This window comes from Chiloscyllium punctatum, chromosome 25, assembly GCF_047496795.1.
Source record: "Chiloscyllium punctatum isolate Juve2018m chromosome 25, sChiPun1.3, whole genome shotgun sequence".
Classification (NCBI taxonomy): Eukaryota; Metazoa; Chordata; class Chondrichthyes; order Orectolobiformes; family Hemiscylliidae; genus Chiloscyllium; species Chiloscyllium punctatum.
The window spans coordinates 58,556,192-58,577,692 of NC_092763.1; the positions used below are offsets into that span (position 1 = coordinate 58,556,192).

The 21,501-nt window shown below is 39.0% G+C and overlaps 1 protein-coding gene and 1 long non-coding RNA gene across 2 annotated transcripts in view; one reads left to right on the top strand and one right to left on the bottom strand.

Moving 5' to 3' along the window:
- Positions 1 to 21,501, top strand: part of chic1 (cysteine-rich hydrophobic domain 1) — a 49,609-nt gene that overhangs the window by 7,074 nt on the left and 21,034 nt on the right. Inside the window, exons 2-3 of the mRNA XM_072595319.1 lie at positions 7,970 to 8,024; positions 14,932 to 15,087. Of these exons, the coding sequence (XP_072451420.1) occupies positions 7,970 to 8,024; positions 14,932 to 15,087 (211 nt within the window). The remainder of the gene's footprint in view (positions 1 to 7,969; positions 8,025 to 14,931; positions 15,088 to 21,501) is intronic.
- LOC140495967 (uncharacterized) overlaps positions 14,957 to 21,501 on the bottom strand; it is a 39,057-nt gene continuing 32,512 nt past the window's right edge. Inside the window, exon 3 of the long non-coding RNA XR_011964135.1 lies at positions 14,957 to 15,071. This is a non-coding gene — a long non-coding RNA (uncharacterized lncRNA). The remainder of the gene's footprint in view (positions 15,072 to 21,501) is intronic.

Consider the following 21,501-nt stretch of genomic DNA (forward strand, 5'->3'; position numbering starts at 1 on the left):
ATTGAGCAGCTTCCAGTGAAAAATACACTACTTCTAGATTATCCCTGTTTTTTGATTTTTAAAAAATGGACAAGAATGTTAGTAAGAAGCACCTTGGTGATAAAATTGCACATGTGAATGCAAGAGCATGGCCACACTGGAAGAGAAGCTAGATATTATAAAGCCTTTTGAGCTTCAGGAGAGAATTTATGATGTTGTTTACTTAACAGGAATGAAGGATTCTACCTTGCACACCATGATGACCCCTCTGTCCCTGCATTAACAATATTTTTTTAATGTACTGTTAAATTTACTTTTTTGTTTCATTTGAGAAATATGATTTTATACCTTCATTCAGACTGTGCTATATTTTTATGTTAGACTTTTAAGGGTTTTTGTTTTAGTAATAGTGAGTGAGAATTTTTGTTGCTGCTCTGCCCCATAACCCACTTTTCCCATAGGCCCCATTATTTATATTGTGATTTTTCTATTAAATAAGATTTACTGGAAGGCAACTATGGTGTTATAGAGCTACCTGTAGTTATAGATAAGGAGAAGACTAGCCCTTGAGTGAAAGTGCTAAGTTGGTGGAGGCTAACTACAACAGTATTAGGGAAGACCTGGAGAAATTAGGTTGGGGTGGCTGTTTGAAGGTAAATTCACATTTGACATGTGGGAATTTTCTAAAGGCTAGTTGACCAGAGTTCAGGACCAGCCTCTTCCTGTGAGGCGAATGAAAGATAAGAATGGCAAGATCCAGGAACCTTGGGTGATGTGATATTGAAAAAGAAAGCATATGTACCGTTTAGAAAACCAGAAATCAAGGCCCTTGAGTATTTTTTTTAAAAAAGCTTAAGTTAGGAAGGCTAGAAGGTACCATGAAATATCTTTAGAAAGTAGGATTTAAGAATAATTGCAAGGTATTTTGTACAAACTATAAGGAACAAGAGAGTAGCTAGGGAAAGGGTAGGTCCATTAGAGGACAAAGGAGGGAATTTATGCAGGTAGCCAGAGGAAGTGAGTGAGATCCTTTTTTAATAATTTACTTTGCATCAGTCTTCACCCAGGGGAAGGACACGGATGACGGTAAGATTAGGGAGGACACATGTTATCATTCTGGAGCATCCTGATACTAAGAAGCAGGATGTGTTGGTTGTCTTGAAAAACATTTTAAGGTAGATACATCCCATTAGGTCCTGGTACCTATCTCCGGATACTGAAGAAGAGAAGGAAGTAAATTGCTTTTTATTATCTCTTAGCTGCAAGTGAAGACTGGAGGATAGCCAATGTTGTTCCTTTGTTTAAGAAGGGTAACAGGGATAATCCAGGAAACCATATGGTAGCGAGTCTTGCATCAGTGGTACAGAAATTTAGTGGAGCGATTCTTCAGGACAGGCTTTACTCACATTTCGAGAAGCATGGTGGTCTTAGGGATAGTCAGCATTACTTAGTGCGGAGGGTGCCTTGTCTCTCACACCTGATTAATTCTCAGAAAACTCAATGAAGATGATTGAGGTTCGGGTAGTGGATGTTGTCTACGTGGGGATAAGGTCCTCCTGGTAGGCTAGTCCAGAAGATTAAGTCACATGGGGTCCATACTGAGTTGACCTGTTTGGTAAAAGCTTGGTCATAGAAGACAGAGTGATAGAGGTGTACAAAGTGATGAGAGCCATAAATAGTGGATAGCTAGAGTCTCTTTCTTTTCCCATGGTGGAAACGTTGATCATGAGGGGGCATAATTTTAAGGTGATTGGAGGAAGGTCTAGGAGAGATGTCAGAAGTAGGTGCTTTTACACCAAGAATGGTGGGTGCATGGAATGCACTGCCAGCAGTGGTTGTAGAGTCCGATGTATTAGGGATATTTAAGCGACTATTGGATACACACATGGAATGATAGTACAATGAAGGGTATGTAGGTTGATCTGATCTTACACTAGGATAAAAGGGCTGAACATTGAGGGCTGAAGGTCCTATACTGTGCTGTACTATTCTATATGACGTGTTCCAGGGTTTGAAGGAGATAGGAAGCACTGTCAGAGCTGGACTAGGTGACACAGATGGGGAGGGTTGTGGGGACTGAAAGGGGTTATGGAGTTAGGGATTTTAAAGAGAAACACTGGAAAGAGGGACCGGTATTGGCCATTTGGCCACATGAGCCTGCCACATCATTCAATATGATTGCAACTGATTATCTAATTCAGTACACTGTTCCTGCATTCACCCCATACTCTGATGTTGCATTGACTGGTGGAATGTAGTGATAGAGGGCTGTAGAAATCTTGAGGAGGTTTTACTGAGATGGTGACAGCTATGGAGGCTGGAACAGGTGACAGACATAGGGAGGATTTTAAGAATGGGAAAACATTATACAGAAACAGAGATATGCAGGGATGTGATGTGGTTGGCACAGGGAGGACTATAGGAGCTCACGTAGGTTATGGAAATAATGTAGTCATGTTTGTAGGTGGTTAAAGGTGGAGAAGTTTGTCATGACTGAAGGAGATTACATGCTTAGAGTTTGCAGAGATTGAATGTGTTTTAGAGACAGGAGGAGTTCATAGTCATTATTTGGATTTTAGAGACTAAATTATGCGATAGTGAAGGTAGCTCTGGATGGTGTCCAGAGATCAGGCGGATTCTAATATCTGGAGGCGGTAGCTCAGGTAGGGAGTTTTCTTTTGCTGTTTGTGATAGAGGAAGGTTACATAGATAGTGAGGGTAGCAGGAGTTTGACGTAGTTACAAAGGTAGGAAGATTTTTCAGATCTGGAACGGATCACACCTAAAAAATGCTCAAGAGAAAGAAGAGAGTAGTTTTTGGAGGTGTACTTTTCTGACTGCAGGTCTGTGACCAGTGGTGTTCCAAAAGGATCACTGCTGGGACCTCTAATATATAAATTTGCAGATGACATGGAAATTGATAACCTCCTCATGTCCACAACTTCAGCAAAGGATACAGACAATGTAGACCAGTTGGAAATTTGAGCAGAGAAGTGACAGATGGAGTTTAATCCATATAAGTGAGGTGACACATTTTTGGATGGTCAACTGCAAAAGGAAACTGCAGTAAATGGCAAGACCTTTGAGAGCATTGATATACGGAGGGAACAGCGGGTGCAGGTCCATAGCTCCCTGAAGGTGATGATCATATGATGGACTGACAGGTTTCCTGTGTTGTAAGATTTGATAGTTTGATGCAGATCCTCTCCGTAGAAGGACATTTTATTTATGGTATTAAGACAAAATACTGAGCATGTGCAATAAATTCACACTAGCAATTCAGAGTAAACACAACATAAATTCATGTGTGGAAATTACAGCATGGAACTAGGTCAGCTGTTTCATCAGTGTCTGTTGTTATTTCCATTCCATGTGAGCAATGATTTATCAACAATGAACAATAAGAAATTGTCCAACGTTAGAGGTTGTGAATCTTGAAAGGGTTTAGAAAAGATTGAGGATGTTGCCAGGGTTAGAGGATTTGAGCTATATGAAGAGGCTGTATAGACTGGGGCTATTTTCCCTAGAGCATTGGAGGCTGAGGGGGTCACCTTTTTATAGACTTTTATAAAATCGTGAGGGACATAATTAAGGTAAAAAGCTGAAGCCTTTTCCCAGGGTAGGGGAATCCAAAGGGCATAGGTTTAAGGTGAGAAGGAAGAGATTCAAAAGGTGCCTAAGTGCAACATTTTCCTGTAGTGGGTGGTGGTGTATGGAATAAGCTGCCAGAGGAAGTTGTGGTTGCTGGTAGTTTTATAACCTATTTAAAAGCTATCTGGATGGGTCTATGAATAAGAAAAGTTTTTAAAGGAATGCGGGCCACATGCTGGCAAATGAGACTAGATTGATTTAGAATATCTGGTCGGCATGGATGAGTTGGATTAAGGGTCTGTTATCCATGCTGTACAGCTCTGTGATTGTATGACTCTCAATGACCATTACAGCAGAAGAGCATGAGAATTTAAGGTTTTTAGAATTATGAAGATTTTAATATTGTGAAGAAGGACAAGTATTTTCTTTGGTTTGGTGGTGAATAATTATGGTCAATCCATTTCAAATTTATTGCTGAGAATAAGGGGAGTAGTTAGAATGTTTCGTGCAAAGAGTTGTCAAAGCAGCAAATGCTTTATCAAAGGCACTGGTTGAGGGATGCAACAAAAGAAAGGTAAGTGAATTAACCATAGCAAAGGATGACCAAGCTGTAGGGAATGCACAGAGCAATGGGATTATTCTTTGAATGCTCCAACAAAGAGCACATACAGATGTGATTTGGGTGAATTAATCTGTTGTCGTGCTTTTACAAGAAACATTTACCCAATGAGCTGACAAAATTTTCCCCAATTTATGAATTTTATTAAAAAGATAGCTGAAGCATCTTTAGTGGATGAATACACAAACCTGCAAATGCATGAAAATACTGATTGGGGAGGAAACTGCTTAATTCAAAAACAAAATTGAAAAGAAGCTATTATAGAGCCAATTGAAAAGTAATACATGGAGGGGATAGTACACACTTGATTAACACTTTGTGCACAATTGAAAATAGTATCTTGCTATAGAGGATGAATGAATCACGGTAATCTGTCCTGACATTTTAGCTGTACTGCTTTGATTTTTGTCTGACAAAATGCCTTTCCACACTCAAAGCATTAATTTGTCTGATTTCCCAACAGTTTCTGATTCAGTCTGTTGTGTTTCCAGCACTTTTTGATTCAAATGCTGAGCATCCTGAGATATGCGGAAGGGAAATTAGTTGAGTTTTGCTGTACTGCTTTCTGATTCGGGATACTTGATTGAAGAGCGATATTGATATAATCATGGAAGTAATGTCAAAGAATCACAGAATCCCATTAGTGTGGAAACAGGCCATTTGGCTCAAGTGCAGCCCAACTGTCTGAAGAGCATCCTACTCAGACCCAACGCCTTACCCTGTCCCTGTAACCCTGCATTTCCCATGGATAATTGGCCTAACCTATGTATTCCTGGTCATTAGGTAATTTTGGAATGGCCAATCCACCTAACCTGCATTGGAGGAGGAAACAACTGGAGCATCTGGTGAAAATCCATGCAGACACTGGGAGAATGTCTGTGTGGAGTTTGCATAGTTGCCCAAGGGCGAAATCAAACCTAGGTCCCTGGTGCTATAAGACAGCAGTGCTAACCATTGAGCCACGCTGCCACCCTAATTTGATGGAAGAGAATATGGCCTGAGGAGAAAATAAAATGGAGAATTTTTTTGTGATGATGCATGTAAATTGAATTTTGTTTCCAGAGGTCATAAAAACATAATCCTCTGATTTGACAAGCTTTTATCATATAATTACTTGTGCTACAGTATCAACCTTCCATGAGCTGCAAAATCAATTTGTACTTGCCAGAATTGCTATTGATAGTGTCCATGTGGACATCAATGCGGGTGTCTTTGATTTCTTCAATTAGTTACAACATTAAATTGCTAGTTGATAAGGTAGTTAGATGGTTAGATTGAATGCTGCTTTCCCATCGAGAAACAGCCTATTTGATAGACAAAGTAACTTGTTTGGCATGTATAGTTTCTAATAACTTTGATTATTTATACTTGGTTTTGTGTTACTATTGGCAAGAAAAATGTTCTGCAATACATTGTAATCTGTGAAATCTAGTAGGCAGATTCTATTTCTTACATTTTTCTTCATTGGGTAGCAGAAAATTGGAAAGTACAATTCTGCTTTCAGAACTATAAGTCAGCTAGTGCCTATTTTTCAGAATCTAACAGGGCACCATTGAAATAATGCTTGAAGCAGAAGGAGGAGCAAGTGTCACTGCATTTCAAAGCTTTCAGATCTGCAAGATATCTGCCAGTAGCTTCAATTGGCAGCAGTATTATATCTTTGCTGCAAGTTAATCTTAAAATGGCACAGAAAATGTTAATACTAAGTCATCGCTAAAACCTTTTGAAGCTCACATCAATTTCCTTTTCCAGTCCCAGTTAGCAGTGTTTATTTTAACTAATAGTGGTTGGGCTACAAATACATCTTAAGTTTTTTGTGGTACAGTATGTAGTTTCTCTAAATTTGCTGCTTGTGTTTTGTAACAGTGCATGTGGCTCTTTTGTTTTAAGCGTCCAAACCTTCATTTGGAAAACACCTTAAATAATTCGGAAAAAATGTATTTGTATATTTTCACATCTTTCTTCTCCTCTCTCTTTCTCCCCCCCCCCACCCCCCACCCCCATCAATTGTATGTGTGAAAACAATACAATGTAAGTGATTTTAAGTAATATATGATATGTGCAGTACTATTATTGGCAATGTGGTGATAAAGTGAATGCGTACGCCTCTCATCTGAAGTCTGTATCTGGCAGGAGTTTAAACATTTCAGTGACTGATAGCGATTGTAACAATGGCAGGAGTAATCATTTGTGATGATGGAAGGAATATGGAGCTAGAAGCTGAGACAAGGGTCGCACAAAATATGGAGAATTCCAAAGTTGAGACCAGTTGGTTTCACCTTGGACAGTGATCATGGTAACGGTTTGAGTTGGTGGTTAGGGAATGAAGGTTTTTGGGAAGACCGACTTTAATCTTCCCAATTTATAATTAAGGAAATATCTAGTCTTTCATGGCCAGGTGTTAGATAAGCATTGTGATCAATTGGAGTCAGTAGAGAGAGCGCTAGGTGGCACCAGTGAAATTCAGGATCTGTTTTCCAATGATGTAGTTTGAGGTGCAACAGGGAAAGAAGCGTTAAGAGTAGCAAGCGTACCTCTATCAAGGAGCGGCGCTCCGAAAGCTCACCACTGTGTTTCCAATTAAACCTGTTGACTCTAACCTGGTGTTGTGTGATTTTTAACTCCATCAAACAAGTTGGTTTTTAGCTATTCATTAGGAAACTGACCAGTGAAATATGGAAACTTTGCTAAGCTTGGCTTGTTTTAATTCCATTCCTTAAAAAGGGAAAAAAATACATTGCACACCCTGGCTTTCTGCAAGCTTTTGGGAGCTTGAGAATGTAATTGCAAGGATAGATGACAATTTTGATAATTGCTTATCTTTAATAGTTTTAAAAATAACCTATGTACCTTTTTTTATTGTGTTCAAATCTAGTGAAACTTTGGATTATAAAATTATATTTCTATTTACCAGTACTACCTGTAACTTGATATGTTACTGAACTTTCTATTTATAGTAAACAGTGAGTTATGATCCTTACAAATATTTTGTATTTGTGTGCACTCCATTCTGAGATGGAAAGAATTTTACTTAAGTGAGTCCGGAAATACTTACATCTCTCCCATTTTTCTGTGTAATATGAAATCTTCCTGCAGGATCAAACACATTTTGTCAGCTTTGATATCTTGTACTTGAAACGTCTTGGAATTGTTTTGACATACTTTCATAGAATTGCCATTTTGTTGACAATGCAGTAAACCAAGTATTCTCAGTCTGGAGAAGCTAATGCTCCTTTTAGGGAAACGTTCTAAATTAAAATGCTGGCTTGAAATTATTATCCCTGAAAATGTTGTATTTAAATTGACCAAGATGCTATTTAAGTATGTTCGCTGGCTTCTTAGTGTTCAACCTGCCATTTGAAACCAGTGCCATTATTTGGTGTCACGCTAAATTGGTCCGGATGAAGGAGCAGTGCTTCGAAAGCTTGTGATTTTTAAAATAAATCTGTTAGACTATAACCCGGTGACGTGTGACTTCTGACTTTGTCCACCCCAGTCTAACACCAGCACCTCCACATCATGGGCTCATGGTGTTTACGTTGGAATGAATCTGAGCAGCATCTTTGGATCTTCCATGGAAAATCTTCAATCATTGTGGCAATTCCTAGGTTTTGGGGAAAAATTCTATTTGACAATTAAAATGTGGCTTTGGCTTTTATTTTTTTTAAAAAAATGTATAATTGCGAACCCTTGAATGGTACTTGCGCAGTAACTTTTGCCATAAAATCACTCTTCTTGAATAACAAGCATTTACACATTTTTTTTGTTGTTTCTTGTTAAGGTTTGGCCTCAGCAACAAATTTGATCCAGAATTTCCCTCTGTGCTTACAGGGAAGGTGAGTAGTTATTGAAAACTGATTTTTTGCTTTCCCTGTTTTTTGATGTCCTGCTTGATCTATTTTCCTTTGCTTTCATTGGGCCTATCCTGTTGAACAGCTTAAATTAACACCTGAGGCTTTTCAGAAAATACTTCAGAAAGTTCAGGTGATAGCATGAAGTATATTACATCATGGCTAACTATTTACTGATCCAGTACGTATTATTAAGAACGTCTAAGGGGTAAATTTGTACATCTTATTTGGTAACAACTACTGAACTAAGATCATGGAGATTTGTTGGCCTCTAGTCCCTTCATGTGTAGTAGCCCCTTAGTTACTCTCTCTTTCAAATATGAAATTTGTCTTCTGCTATTGTTCAATGCCTCTGCCATATCTTCGTTCTTCATTATAATTGCATTTGCCTCTGCTTCTAAGAGACCAAACAGTTACTTCAGCTTCTAAAACATAGAACGTAGAAAAGTTCAGTATAGTACAAGCCCTTCGGTCTTTGTTGTACTGGCCTTTTATCCTAATCTAAGATCAAACTAACTTGCATAGCCTTCATTGTTGTACTATCTTCCATGTGCCTATCCAAGAGTCACTTAAATGTCCCTAATATATCTGACTCTACTACCGCTGCTGACAGTGCATTCCACGCACCCACCACTCTGTCTAAAGAACATACCTCTGATGTCTCCCCTAAACCTTTCTCCAAACAACTTTAAAATTAAGCCCCCTCATGATAGCCATTTATGCCCTGGGCTAAAGTCTCTGGCTATCCACTCTAACTATGCCTCTCATCATCTTTTACACCTCTATCAAGTTACCTCTCATCCTCCTTCACTCCAATGAGAAAAGCTCTAGGTCCTTCAACCTTACTTTGTAAAACATGCCCTCAGTCCAGGCAGCCTCCTGGTAAATCTTCTCTGCGCCCTCTCTTTTAAAGCTTCCACATCCTTCCTATAATGAGGCAACCAGAACTGAACAAAATATTCCAACTGTGGTCTAACCAAGGCTTTATAGAGCTGCAGCATAACCTCCCTCTTTAAGTGTATTTGCAAAAAATCTTACAATGATTTTCATTTTCCTGATTATATGCTCTTGTGCTAATTTTTCCCTTTTTATCTTATTCAATATTTTGGTTGCTCTTAGCTTCATCCTAAAACTTCTAATCCTCAACCTGCTGCTATTCATAATAATGTTTTGTATGCTTATTTTAACTTAATAGTTGTGGTCTCACATAGCACAGAAACAGACCCTTCAGTCCAACTAGTTCATGCTGACCATAATCCCAACCTAAATTAGTCCCACCTGCCTGCGCTTGGCCCACATCTGTCCAAACATTTCTTATTCGTGTTCTTATCCAAATGTCAGCTTGTAAAGTTGTTCACTGAGATGGTAGATTTGTTCTCAGACATTCTGTCACCATGCCAGGTAACATCATTGGTTGATGTATGGCAGGGTGGCTAGAGTCTTTGGGCGTATTGTGTCGTCTTGTCTAGGTCTGTTGCACAGGAATCCATGGACTGTGCTTATCTAATACCCATTGTTCCTGAATATGTCCTGATGCAGCTCTGTTACCAGAAACTCAACTACAGGAGCAATCATCCCAACACCCACAGAGCTGCAAGAGGGCATTTTTTTTTTAAACGAGCCACAACACTGCAGCACCCAGGAGCAACAGGAAGTCGAGAAAAAACACCTATACATTGTATTCAGGAACAACGAGTACCTGATGAGCACAGTCTGCTGATTCCTGCCCAACAGACCTAGACAAGAAGATACAAAACTCCCAGAGACTCTCGCCACTCTGCCATACACCAAATAAATCTCGGAGATGACGACCAGACTACTCTGGCCCCGTGGCATTAAGGTAGCCCACAATCCTACCATCTCGCTGAAATAGGTCCTGATGAATTTAAAGGACCCCATACCAACAATGTGCAAAATGAACATCTATAGAAAATACCCTGTAAAGACTGCAACAAACATTACGTTGGACAAATGGGCAGGAAATTAGCCACCACGACACATGAGCATCAACTAGCCACCAAAAGACCTGACCAACTGTCACTAATATCTATACACACAGACGAAGAGGGTTACCAGTTCGACTGGGACAATGCATCCAATCCTTGGACAGGCTAAACAAAGACATGTATAGGAATTCCTAGAGACCTGGCATTCAGATCGTAACTCCATTAACAAACACAGATTTGGACCCCATTTATCAACCCCTCAAACATACCCAGAAATGATATCACCTACCATAATAAATAGATACAGATAAATGGAAGAAGTGGGTACTGCAGATGCTGGCGATTAGAGTAGTGCTGGAAAAGCTGGAAAATTTACCTCCACCCCCCGAGGCTCCCAGCCACATCCCTGATGAAGGGCTTTTGCCCAAAACATCCGTTTTCCTGCTCCTCGAATGCTGCCTGAACTGTGCTTTTCCAGCACCACTCTAATCTTGATAATACAGATATATAGCAAGTGGGGCAGAAAACTGACACCACCAGAGGCTCACTGATGATGATACTGAGCGTAGTGACAAAACCTCTGAACAAATCTACCAGCTTCAGTGCATTTGCATTCATTCTTAAATAAGGAAACCAAAACTGCTGCCTTCCCTCCTTGAGTAACTGTGGTTTTGCCAACACCTTGGATAACTGAAGCATAATATCGATCCCAAAGAATAGTCATATCTGACTCAAAACATTACTTTTGTTTGTCTCTCCACAGATGATGGTGCCAGAGCTGCATTTCTCCAGCCTTTTCTGTTTTTAGTTGTTTTTGTGTAATAAATACTTTGTAATAATTAACATTTCATTAGCCTTCTAGATTGCATGCTGGATCTGCATACTAATATTTTGAGATTTGCGCACTAGAGCACCTAAATTCCTCTGCACCTCAGAAGTCGACAGTTGCTCTCAAATAAGTAATGCTGTGCTTATTTATTCTTCCTGATGAGGTGAACAATTTAATGTTTTCCAGCATTATAGTCTATCTGCCAATTTTAACGCATCCTCTCAACCTTTCTTTGGTTCGTTGTATCATCTTCACAACATACTTTCTTGTCTAACTTGGTGTCATCTGCACCTCCTAGCTGCTACACTTTTGCTCAGTCATCTAAGTCACTGATTTTAAATTATAAAAGATTTCAGTCATCACATTCTGCCAATCAGGCAAAGATCCAATTATGTACACTGTTTTCTGCGAGACAACCAGTTTTCTATCCTTGTAATATGTTATCGTCTACATTTAGTGCTTTTATTTTTCTCAATTTTTTGGTGTGGCACTTTTATGTATTCTGTAAATCTAAGTACAGTGTGTCTACTGGTTCCCGGTTATTCACAGTGCATGTTACTCCTTTGAAGAACTCCAATTAATTAGTTAAACATGATTTTCCTATGAAATTCTCCTGACACTTCCCGATTACATTTCACGTTTCTCAATGTTTACAGCTATAATCCCTTTAATTCTAGATCCTCCCCAAGATCAACATCCAGCTATGTGGTCTATAGTTTTCTGCTGCCTTCCCTCCTTGAATAACAGGGTTATATTTGCTACTTTGCAGTCTGTCACCTTTTCCTGAGTCTAGAGTACTTTGGTAGAGTAATATCAACATGTAGTTCATTACCAGCTCCTTAGCCACCTTCCTTCAGACACTAGGAAAAAGTCTGCCTGGACACAGTTTTCAGCTTTCAGATTCTTCAGTTTACTTAATGCCACTTCCCTGGTGATTGGAACTTAGTGAAATCACACTGTCGCTTCCATTTCCAAATTTAGAGCTACTACTGGAATGTATCCTGTGTAGCAAAAACAAGCAAAATGTTTGTTTGTTTTTGTTTTTTTCTCAATTATCTACTAATAACTTGCCATTCTTGCTCTAGAATCATGAATCTATACAGTACCAAAGAGGCCCTGTAGCCCATCTGCACCATCAAAAACAACTACTGTAAATCTACACTATTCCCACTTGGCCCATAGCTGTGATTGTTATGACATTTCAAATGTTCATCCAAAATATCTTTAGCAGGTTTTGAGGTCTCCTACCTCTACCACCCTCCTAGGTAATACATTCCATATCCCCACCACCCTATGGATTAAAAGTTTTCCTCCGATCCCTTCTAAGCATCCTGCTTTTCTTTTTAAAATTATGTCCCCTTGTCACTGACCCTGCAACTAAGGAGAACAGCTGCTTCCTATCCATGTTTAAAAATCACAACGCCAGGTTATAGTCCAACATGTTTAATTGGAAGCACACTACCTGTTGGACTATAACCTGGTGTTGTGTGTTTTTTAACTTGGTACACCCCAGTCCAACACCAGCATCTCCAAATCACCCTATCCATGGTCCTCTTAATCTTGTACACCTCAATCAGGTATATTGCTCCATACCCGGGGTCCCAATCCTAAAAGGCTTTCGTGGCACACATGCTTCTAGAACAATTTAAATAAAATTGTTCATTACAGTTAGTATTTGAAATTAATGATATGATCTGAAGTAGTACTGTTTTGAAGAGTGTATCTTTTATCAGGACAGGTAGGAGGTGGAAGAGAGCGGAAGCTGGTTTTGAGACAAAAATGTCTGAGGTGTTAGCTTGAATTTGTTAAGAGTATCATAATATATTTTGTTGTTAAAAAAATTAAAATATTTAAATGAAGCTGTAATCCAGTTTGTTCCAGTATAAAGTTGCCATGGTTTAAAAATGTAGTTGTCACAAGATAAATAGCAACAATATGCTAGTTAATTTAGTTTCAGATTCTGACTACAAGATGCATGACTATTAAGCCTCCAAGAAGTTTTATTTTGGTAGCAGATATTTATCTAAAAATTTGAGTGGGTTACGCTGTTTCAGGCACTAAAAGTGCAACAACACAGGACTTCACAAGCGAAGTTGTAATTTTTCGAATTGAAGCGCACTTGTTTGGCAGATTATGATCTAATATTTTAATTCTGCAAGAAAGGACGTCCCAAAGAAACTGGGAGACTTATGCAGTCTCATTTTGCAAGATCTGTTAATGTGTATTTCGTAACTTCGATGATTAGGCACACTTTACTAATACCTGATACCTGCTGTGCTTGTTCATTTTGTTTAATCATGTTCCTTTTATTGCCTTTTCCATTGCATTGGTTTTATGGCTTTGCTGTTAACAAATCCTTGCAGAATTCTGTTCTTGACTTGTGTATCTTCTCTTCCCCTGCATCTGCCTCCACCCCCTCACAAATAAGCAGGATTAGGAGTGTAGTGTAGTCACTTGTGGTGTCGTATGTAGCTCCAGGGGACATGCTGGATGAGTAAATCCTACTTTATCCAGGAAGAAAGGAAGCTTCCTACTCTAAATTTGCAACAAAGAAAGAGCCTGTGGAGAGGTGGTTGTGCATTGCAGAGAAGTGTAAGCAATAAACAAGTGAGTTGCATTGTGACTGTACCTGACAGTTGATAGATTAGAGGGCTTTCTTATTATGATTGAAGAGGTATGGTTAGCCTGCTGGGCTTTGCTAGTCTTTTCACTATTTGTGAAGTGTTTTTGCATCCTGTCGTAAAATGTTACAACCATGTTTTATTGGTAGGACCAATATAAAACGAAGAGGAAATAAGAGTCATTTGCAGTGTGGGAAGCATGCCTTACTGACCAGTAGCTGGATGCCGATTTGCATTTTTCCTATTACAATGCTTGGGTTATGGTTTGTAACAGAAATATATTGCCAGTGGTAATGATTCAAATGTTTTCTTGTGACATTTGGTTACTTTTGAAAATATACTACTCTGCGGATCCTCCATGTTACAATGTTTTATACAAGTCATACAGAAAATAAGGAATGTATTTGAATATGGGGTTTCTATTAAGGCCACAAGCTGCTGTCTGCCAGTATTAAAATGATGAGGATTGAATAACTTTGAGGACTATGTATGCATAGAGCATGCAAGTCCAGCTGAAATAACACTCATTGAACTTGATCTTAAGTGCATTGTGTAATTGTTACTTGGCCCATAATCTGAAATTGCTTTCTTGACTAAAAAGTACTTATAATTGAAAATTGCTCAATTAGTCTTTGATTAGAAGTTTTAAGCCATCTAGTAAAGGTTTGTAATTTTCTCCCTTTTTAAAAACAAATTGCAAGTAATTTTACAAGTAATACAATTTATTTTCAGTTGCTCAGTGGCACACTATTTTATTTCATTGTTAGCATTTTGAGCTTGGTAACATTTTTTAAAATCCCATAATCCATTTTGTAATCTTCCCCCTCCAATGCGTCTGTAGCTGTTGATAGATTTGACTTTTTTTTTCTAATTTTCAAAGTCTACAAAACTCTGATAAAATTAATAATTGACATTTTCTATATTTGTTAATATTGTGTGTCTTTGCAGTTGGTGCATTGGAACTTTATTTGGCTTCCTTAGTCTTTGGAAGACTCTTTTTAAAAAAAAATGCTGTTACTTAACCATAAAACTGCCTGCTGTTGTAAAGAAAGGTGATATGGACCAAAAAAAAATGCATTCCCAAATCCCAATATTGTAAATATCAAACAATTGAGTATTGTAGAAATTAATCCACTTGACTCCAATAACCCAAATGTAGGAAAGAGAAATCACGTTGAAAGTTGTCATGTGCTCTTTATTTCCTTTTTTTTGTTTGAAGTATAAAAGGAAAGTGGACTAAATTTAAGGATCTTAAATACAATATTTTTATACTATTTTGCTTTGATTTCACATTATTGTTAAAGAGCAACTTCAGAAAATTAATGGAAATTTTTATAACATGAACACAACAAATTCCTGGTTTTGTTTGCAGATCAAATGATTCCAATAATAATAACTGTTTTTATTCATTCTTTAAGTTAACTTGACTTGAAATTTGTTTATTGCTATAAATAAATGTTATGAGCCTTTTCTCTTTTTTTTTGTTTTTGCTCTAGGTGGCTCCAGAGGAGTACAAGATGAGTATTGGTCGGGTAAATGGATGTTTAAAGAAAAATCTTCCCATCAATGTGAAGTGGCTTCTGTGTGGTTGTCTATGTTGCTGTTGCACCTTGGGCTGCAGTTTGTGGCCTGTCATCTGTCTCAACAAAAGAGTAAGAATTTAATTTCAGTCTTCCACGGAGTACATCATTTATACACATAAGTGGCTGTAATGGTAGCTGTAGCAAATTTTAGAAATAGAGCTAGTGCTGAAACTAATTCTTCTTAAATCATCTCGCAAAGATTCACAAAAACTCGTTCTCGCTAAGACATTTAGTTTCTTACTGCTATGTAAGTACCAAAGGAAGTGGTCATATTTTTGGGTATATTGATCAAGCAACCAGTATTCATGAGTGATATTGGTAAATATCAACAGGTAATTTGAGTCTGAAATAGCACAGCTGAGCCTATTTCTAACCATGTGCATATTTTGGCAGTAGTTCCTTTTAACAATAAAACTGTTTTCCTCGCAAGTTTTGAGAGGATTTGTAGCTCTGGTTGAGGTTCTGGATGTAAGTTTGCTCGCTGAGCTGGAAGGGTCATTTCCAGACGTTTCATCACCCTGTTAGGTAACATCTTCAGTGGGCCTCGGGCGAAGCACTGCTGATAAGTCCTGCTTTCTATTTGTATGTCTGGGTTTCTTTGGGTTGGTGATGTCACTTTCTGTGGTGAATTCACTTCTTGCTCTTTCTCTCAGGGGGTGGTAAATGGGGTCTAACTCGATGTCTTTGTTGATAGATTTCTGGATGGAATGCCATGCTTCTAGGAATTCTCGTGCGTGTCTTTGTTTGGCTTGTCCTAGAATGGATGTGTTGTCCCAGTCGAGGAAATGATATCACCACAGGAAATGACAACACTGAACCAAAGAAACCCAAACATATAAATAGAAAGTAGGACTTATCAGCAGTGCTTCGCCTGAGTCCTTCTGAAGATGTTTCCTAGGAAGGTAATGAAATGTCTGGAAATGAACCTTCCCACTCAGCGATCAAACCTACATCCAGAACTGTTTCCTTGTCCTTTTACTCAGTGGCTGAAACCAGCTAAAGCACATTAAATATTACTAACTCAATGCACTTATGGCTATAATTAGAAAAATCTTAACATAAGATTGCAAAATGATGCTTAGCCAGTGCATTCCAAAGCACTCGACAGTAACATTTTACATTAAAAATATGACCTGTCTCTGCAAAGGAGACATCAAACAATATAACCACAACCTTGGTCAAATAGGTAGGTTGATGTCAAGAATCTTTTAAAGGATGAGTGAAAAGTAGTCACAGGTGTTTAGGGAGGGAGTTACCAAGGCAAAGCAACTGACACCAGTGGCACCAATAATGGAGCCCTTAAAGTCAAATGTGCAATTTGCCAATACACGTTCTGTTATGACGCAGGTTTCGTCAACGCAAATCCCCTGTAACACGACTGACAAACTGGGGGCACTGTTTCAAAAGCAATAACTTATTAAAAATTTGTGTTGGCTGTAACGATTACATCGCTCGCGCTTTAAGCACTGTTTCTAAAGCAAAATCTTTCTATAACACTGGGTTGCACAAGAATGCAACTATTGCATTATAGAAGAACTGACTGACTGTATTGCAGAAGTGAAGAGATTTCAAAAGCTTGTGAAACTGGAGAAAGTTACTAATTAAGTGGTATTATCATAAAGGATTTAAAAATTAAGGGCTCAACCAGGAGCCAATGTAGTTTGTCATATGAAATGATGGGTGAGTGGTCCTTTTATACAAATTAAGATATAGGCAGCACAAGTATTCAGATGTGCACAAATTATGTTGAGTATCAGAAAGAAAATTGAGCACTAAAATAGGCAATTTTAGAGCAAATGAAGGCATGAATGAGGCTTTCAACAAGAGATTAGATGGTTAAAAATGTGTTGCTGGAAAAACTCAGCAGGTCAGGCAGCATCAAAGAAGAAGGGGAATCGACATTTCAGGCATAAGCCCTTCTTCAGGAATAAGGAGGGTGTGTCAAGCAGGCTAAGATAAAAGGTAGGGAGGAGGGGCTTGGGGGAGGGGTGTTGGGAATGCGATAGGTGGAAGGAGGTTAAGGTGAGGGTGATCGGCCGGAGAGGTCGGGAAGAAGATTACTGGTCAAGAAGGTGGTGCTGAGTCTGAGGGCTGGGACTGAGAATAGCCGGAAGAATGAAATCTGCTTTGCATAATTTAATCAGTGGACTCCAGTCTCATTAATACACTTGGTTCTGATATAACCAAATAGTTCCATTTTCATTATTAAAAACAAAGCTCATTAGCTGTGCTATTTAAAGTAATGGGGCCACAGTCATGTTGTAGCCAATACAGGTTAGGAACGTTCGCATTCTACAAATCACTGTCTAAATTCTTCAATTGTGTTAAAACCAATTTGCGTTGAAGAAACACTCATTCTAGTAGAACCAACTGTATTTAGTTCAGAAAACTTGCAGTCATCTAATACTGGATGTAAAACGAGACCAATTCAGGCATTTGGAGAGCTCCAGAAAATTTGAGGTGCAATAAATTTCAACATGTATATGAAACCTGAGGCCATAGAGTCTGCTCCTGCTCCTTTTTCTTATGATCCTATATCAAAATTTTCAAAATAAAGTCTAGATCACCCCAGTAGCTAACTATTTTTAATCTTTTAGTGAAATTCAGGATTTTAATGCAAAGTTTGAGATTAAAATAGAAGTCTTGACCCCATAAATGCAGGAAGTCCACCTGCTCAGCAATGAATTTTACTGGAGGCAGTCTCTTAATTGGCCACCTCCAAGCTTACCATTCAATTAAGGATGATAGGCAATTCCTTATTCTGCTAGCATCCTCATCAGAAGTGAGCACCATTGAGGCAGATCAGAGCCTGAGAGTTCTTCAGCGTGGAGACAACCTTGAGTAAGGTTTTCTTTTAATGAAAACTAGTGGGGGAATGTTTGGGATACAGGGCGGAGTCTTTCCTTTGTTCAGTACTGTCAGAGACAACAGTGCCTCTGTTTGCAATATCACTCTGGACTGCTGCAGGAAACCTGGCAGCCTTACCAAATGGCGGGCAAGTGCGGTTTGTGTTTTGCCACTGACAAAATGCCCCTGGGTCTATACAGGTAATCCTAATTGACTCCTGAAATATTTGCGTTCGTTGCATGTCTCCATGGAATAGGTAACCTCTTTAGATCCCAGTCCAATATTGATACTAATGGTAGCCAAAGAAAACTCTAGATCACCAGAACCATTTGTAAAATATGTCGCTCCAATAAGGAAGAATTTTGGAGAATAGAAAGAGACCACTTGATCTGTAATGCCAGCTTGAGCTTCTGACAGCTGTAAATTTAGTCCTATTTCCTCACATGTTTGGGTTATGCGCACAGTGGGCTCCCTGCATTCCAGCATAAATGTCGTGGACAATCTGGATTGCCCTGTTTTTTTTTTTTTTGCAAGTGACAGTTCTTTTAGTAGGAGGTAAAATTACTATTTGTCTCGAGGCTGTTGACCAGTTGGAGACTGGCAGTTCTTGAAGGAATCTTATCTATGCTGGTACTGATTATCGATCATGGCGATGAATGTTCAGTGATTCATTTGGGCACATCCAGGATTTCTCTGAAACCAGGCTCTCAGGTCCAGTAAGGTCAGTGGGCATGTTGTACAGGGTTGGGGTAGAGATAGATTGGAGAGGCAGAACTATAGCAAAGGAACTCTGGTTGGCACTGAGCCCTGGCAAGAAGCAGCTTCCCCCCTGTCAACTAACCAACAATCTGCAGAGTTAACCCTACCAGGCTGCACATTGTTGATCTTGACAGCTAGCAGGGCTCATTTGAGAGAAGGTCCATGGTTGGTTAGTGTCTAATTTAAAGCTTCAACTGGGCTACTGGCCAATGATTATCATGCCACCAGTGGCATCCTGTCATAAAGTTACAGTCCAGTCATCTACCTGTTGAAGTCTCATAGGATTCAGTTTCTAAGTTTGTTTTCATTTTTGCTTTCAAATATGTTATTGTCCCTTGCTTAAAGATATTACTAAGACTGCTTTTACTTTCTGTTAGCGTCATATCCTGCATACCTTTCTCTCAAACAGTTTCCTAGTAATTCCATTCTCTCAATCTTAAATTTGTCTTTCAGTTACTAACTTGTCCAATAGAAATATATCCTCTCTCTTTATCATAAGATTGCAGCTTTTATATCTTCTATAACTATTTCTGTCTTGCTCTAGCTTTACTTAGCTACTTGGTAAATCATTTTGGCTCCCTATCCAGTGCCTTCCTGAATGAAAGAATGGCCCAAACCTCAACAGCACTGTAAGGCAAAGGAGCAGAATTAGGCCATTTGGCCCATCAAGTCTGCTCTGCCATTTTAATCATGTCTGATCTACTTGTCAACCATATTCTCTTGCCTGGTCCCCATAACCATTGATCCACTTGCTAATCAAGAATCCATCTACCTCTCTGAAATGCACTCAATAAGTTGGCCTCTGTAGGCCTTTGTGTCAATGAGTTCCACAGATTCATTACGCTCTGAAGAAATTTTTCCTCCTCCGTCTGAAATATCATCCCTTCACACTGAGGCCATGCCCTGATTCCACACTCTACTGCTAGTGGGAACCTCTTCTCCATGTCCACTCTATCCAGGCCTCTGTATTCTAAGTTTCAATCAGATCTCTGTCATCCTTCTAAACTCCATTGAATACAAACCCAAAGTGCTCAACAGTTCCTTGTGTGACAAACCCTTTGTTGCCAGGATAATTCTTGTGAATCTTCCCTGGACCCCTTTCATGGCCAACACATTCTTCTTATGATGCAGGGCCCAAAATTACTTGCAATATTCCAAATGCAGTCTGACCAGAGCCTTCTGCAACCTCAGCAGTACTTCCCTGCTCTTGTTTTCTAGTGCTCTTGAAATGAATGTTAAATGTGCATTTGCTTTTCTAACTGCCAACTGTACCTGCATCTTAACCTTAAAAGAATCCTGAACTAGAACTCCCAAGTTCCTTAAGGTGTCAAATTTCTGAAGCCTTTCCCCATTTAGAAAATAATGTGCACCTCTATTTTCCTACCACGGTGTATAACCTTACACATTGAATTCCATCTGCCACTTCTTTGTCCATTATCCAAGACTACATCCGTCTGTAGCCTTTTCTTTCCTCAACACTGCCTGTCCCTCTATGTATCTTTTGTGGGTAAGTTTGTAGATGACATAAAGCCCTCCATTCTTTCGACCAAATCATTTACTGTATAGTATGAATAGTTGTGGTCCCAACACTGATTTCACTTGTCGTTGGCTGCCATACTGAAAGAGAATCTCTTATCTCCACCCTGTGCCTTCTGCTAATAAGCCACTCCCCTATCCATGCCATACCTTGCCCCGAAACACCATGAGCTCTTATTTAGCTGCCTACTGTGCAGCAGCTTGTCAATGGCCTTCTGGAAATCTGAATAGATCATATCCACTAGCTCTCCTTTTGTCTAACTTTCTCTTTACCTCCTCAAAGCATTCTAACCAATTTATCAGGCATAAACTTCCAGCCCCGCTTTACCACACACTTTTTTTGAAGTACTGTGCAAATTCATCTGTCATAATGGACTCTTAAAATCTTACTAATAACTGAGGTTAGGCAATTGGGCCTATAATATCCTATCTTTTCCTTTCCTCCCAACTTAAACAGTGTTGTTACGTTAGCCATTTTCCAGTCCTCTAGCACCTTCCCTAACTCCAGTGATTTCTGAAGGATCGTCACCAATGTCTCCACAATCTCTTCAGTTATCCCCTTCAGAATCTAGGGGTATGGTCATCCGGTCCAGCACAATCTAACTAAACTCTGCCTGGTTATTTTACAAATTAAAGCATAACAGCAAAGTGGAAATGCTGTATGCCCTTCCAAAAGAAACTTAATGTAAAATTTTATTACCTTTTTATTTATAAAAACTTGTCCTCCAGCTTTTAAGGAATTGTGTCTATGCAGCCTTTAGCGATCTTGCTTATTTAAACCTTTACAAAATATTGTCATTTCATTTCCACCTCAATGCCTATAATTGCATACTTATCAGCATTAGACAGAGTACTGTTTTATATCGATCCTTCCAAATTTGTTGGGAATGGCCTTGGGAATCTTCAGTATTAACTCTGAATTCCGTGAAGTCTCCAAGCAGCACGTCAATCCAGGTCACGAAATCTGCTGATCACCATGCTGCACTCCACTCACATCTGATGATTTGGTATTCTCCATATTGAATGAAGTTAAAAGTCACACAACACCAGGTTATAGTCCAACAGGTTTAATTGGAAGCGCATTAGCTTTCGGAGCGATGCTACTTTATCAGGTGGTTGTGGAGGGCTCGATCGTAACACAGAATTTATAGCAAAACTTTGCAGTGTGATGTAACTGAAATTATACATTGAAGAATTGATTGTCTGTTAAGCATCCTAAATCTTGCCTAATCGCATCATAGTTGCCTTTTCCCAGCAATAACTCTTGCCCTGTGGCACATACCTATCTCTTTCCATCGCTAAAGTAAACATAATCAAATAGCGGTTACTATCACCAAAGTG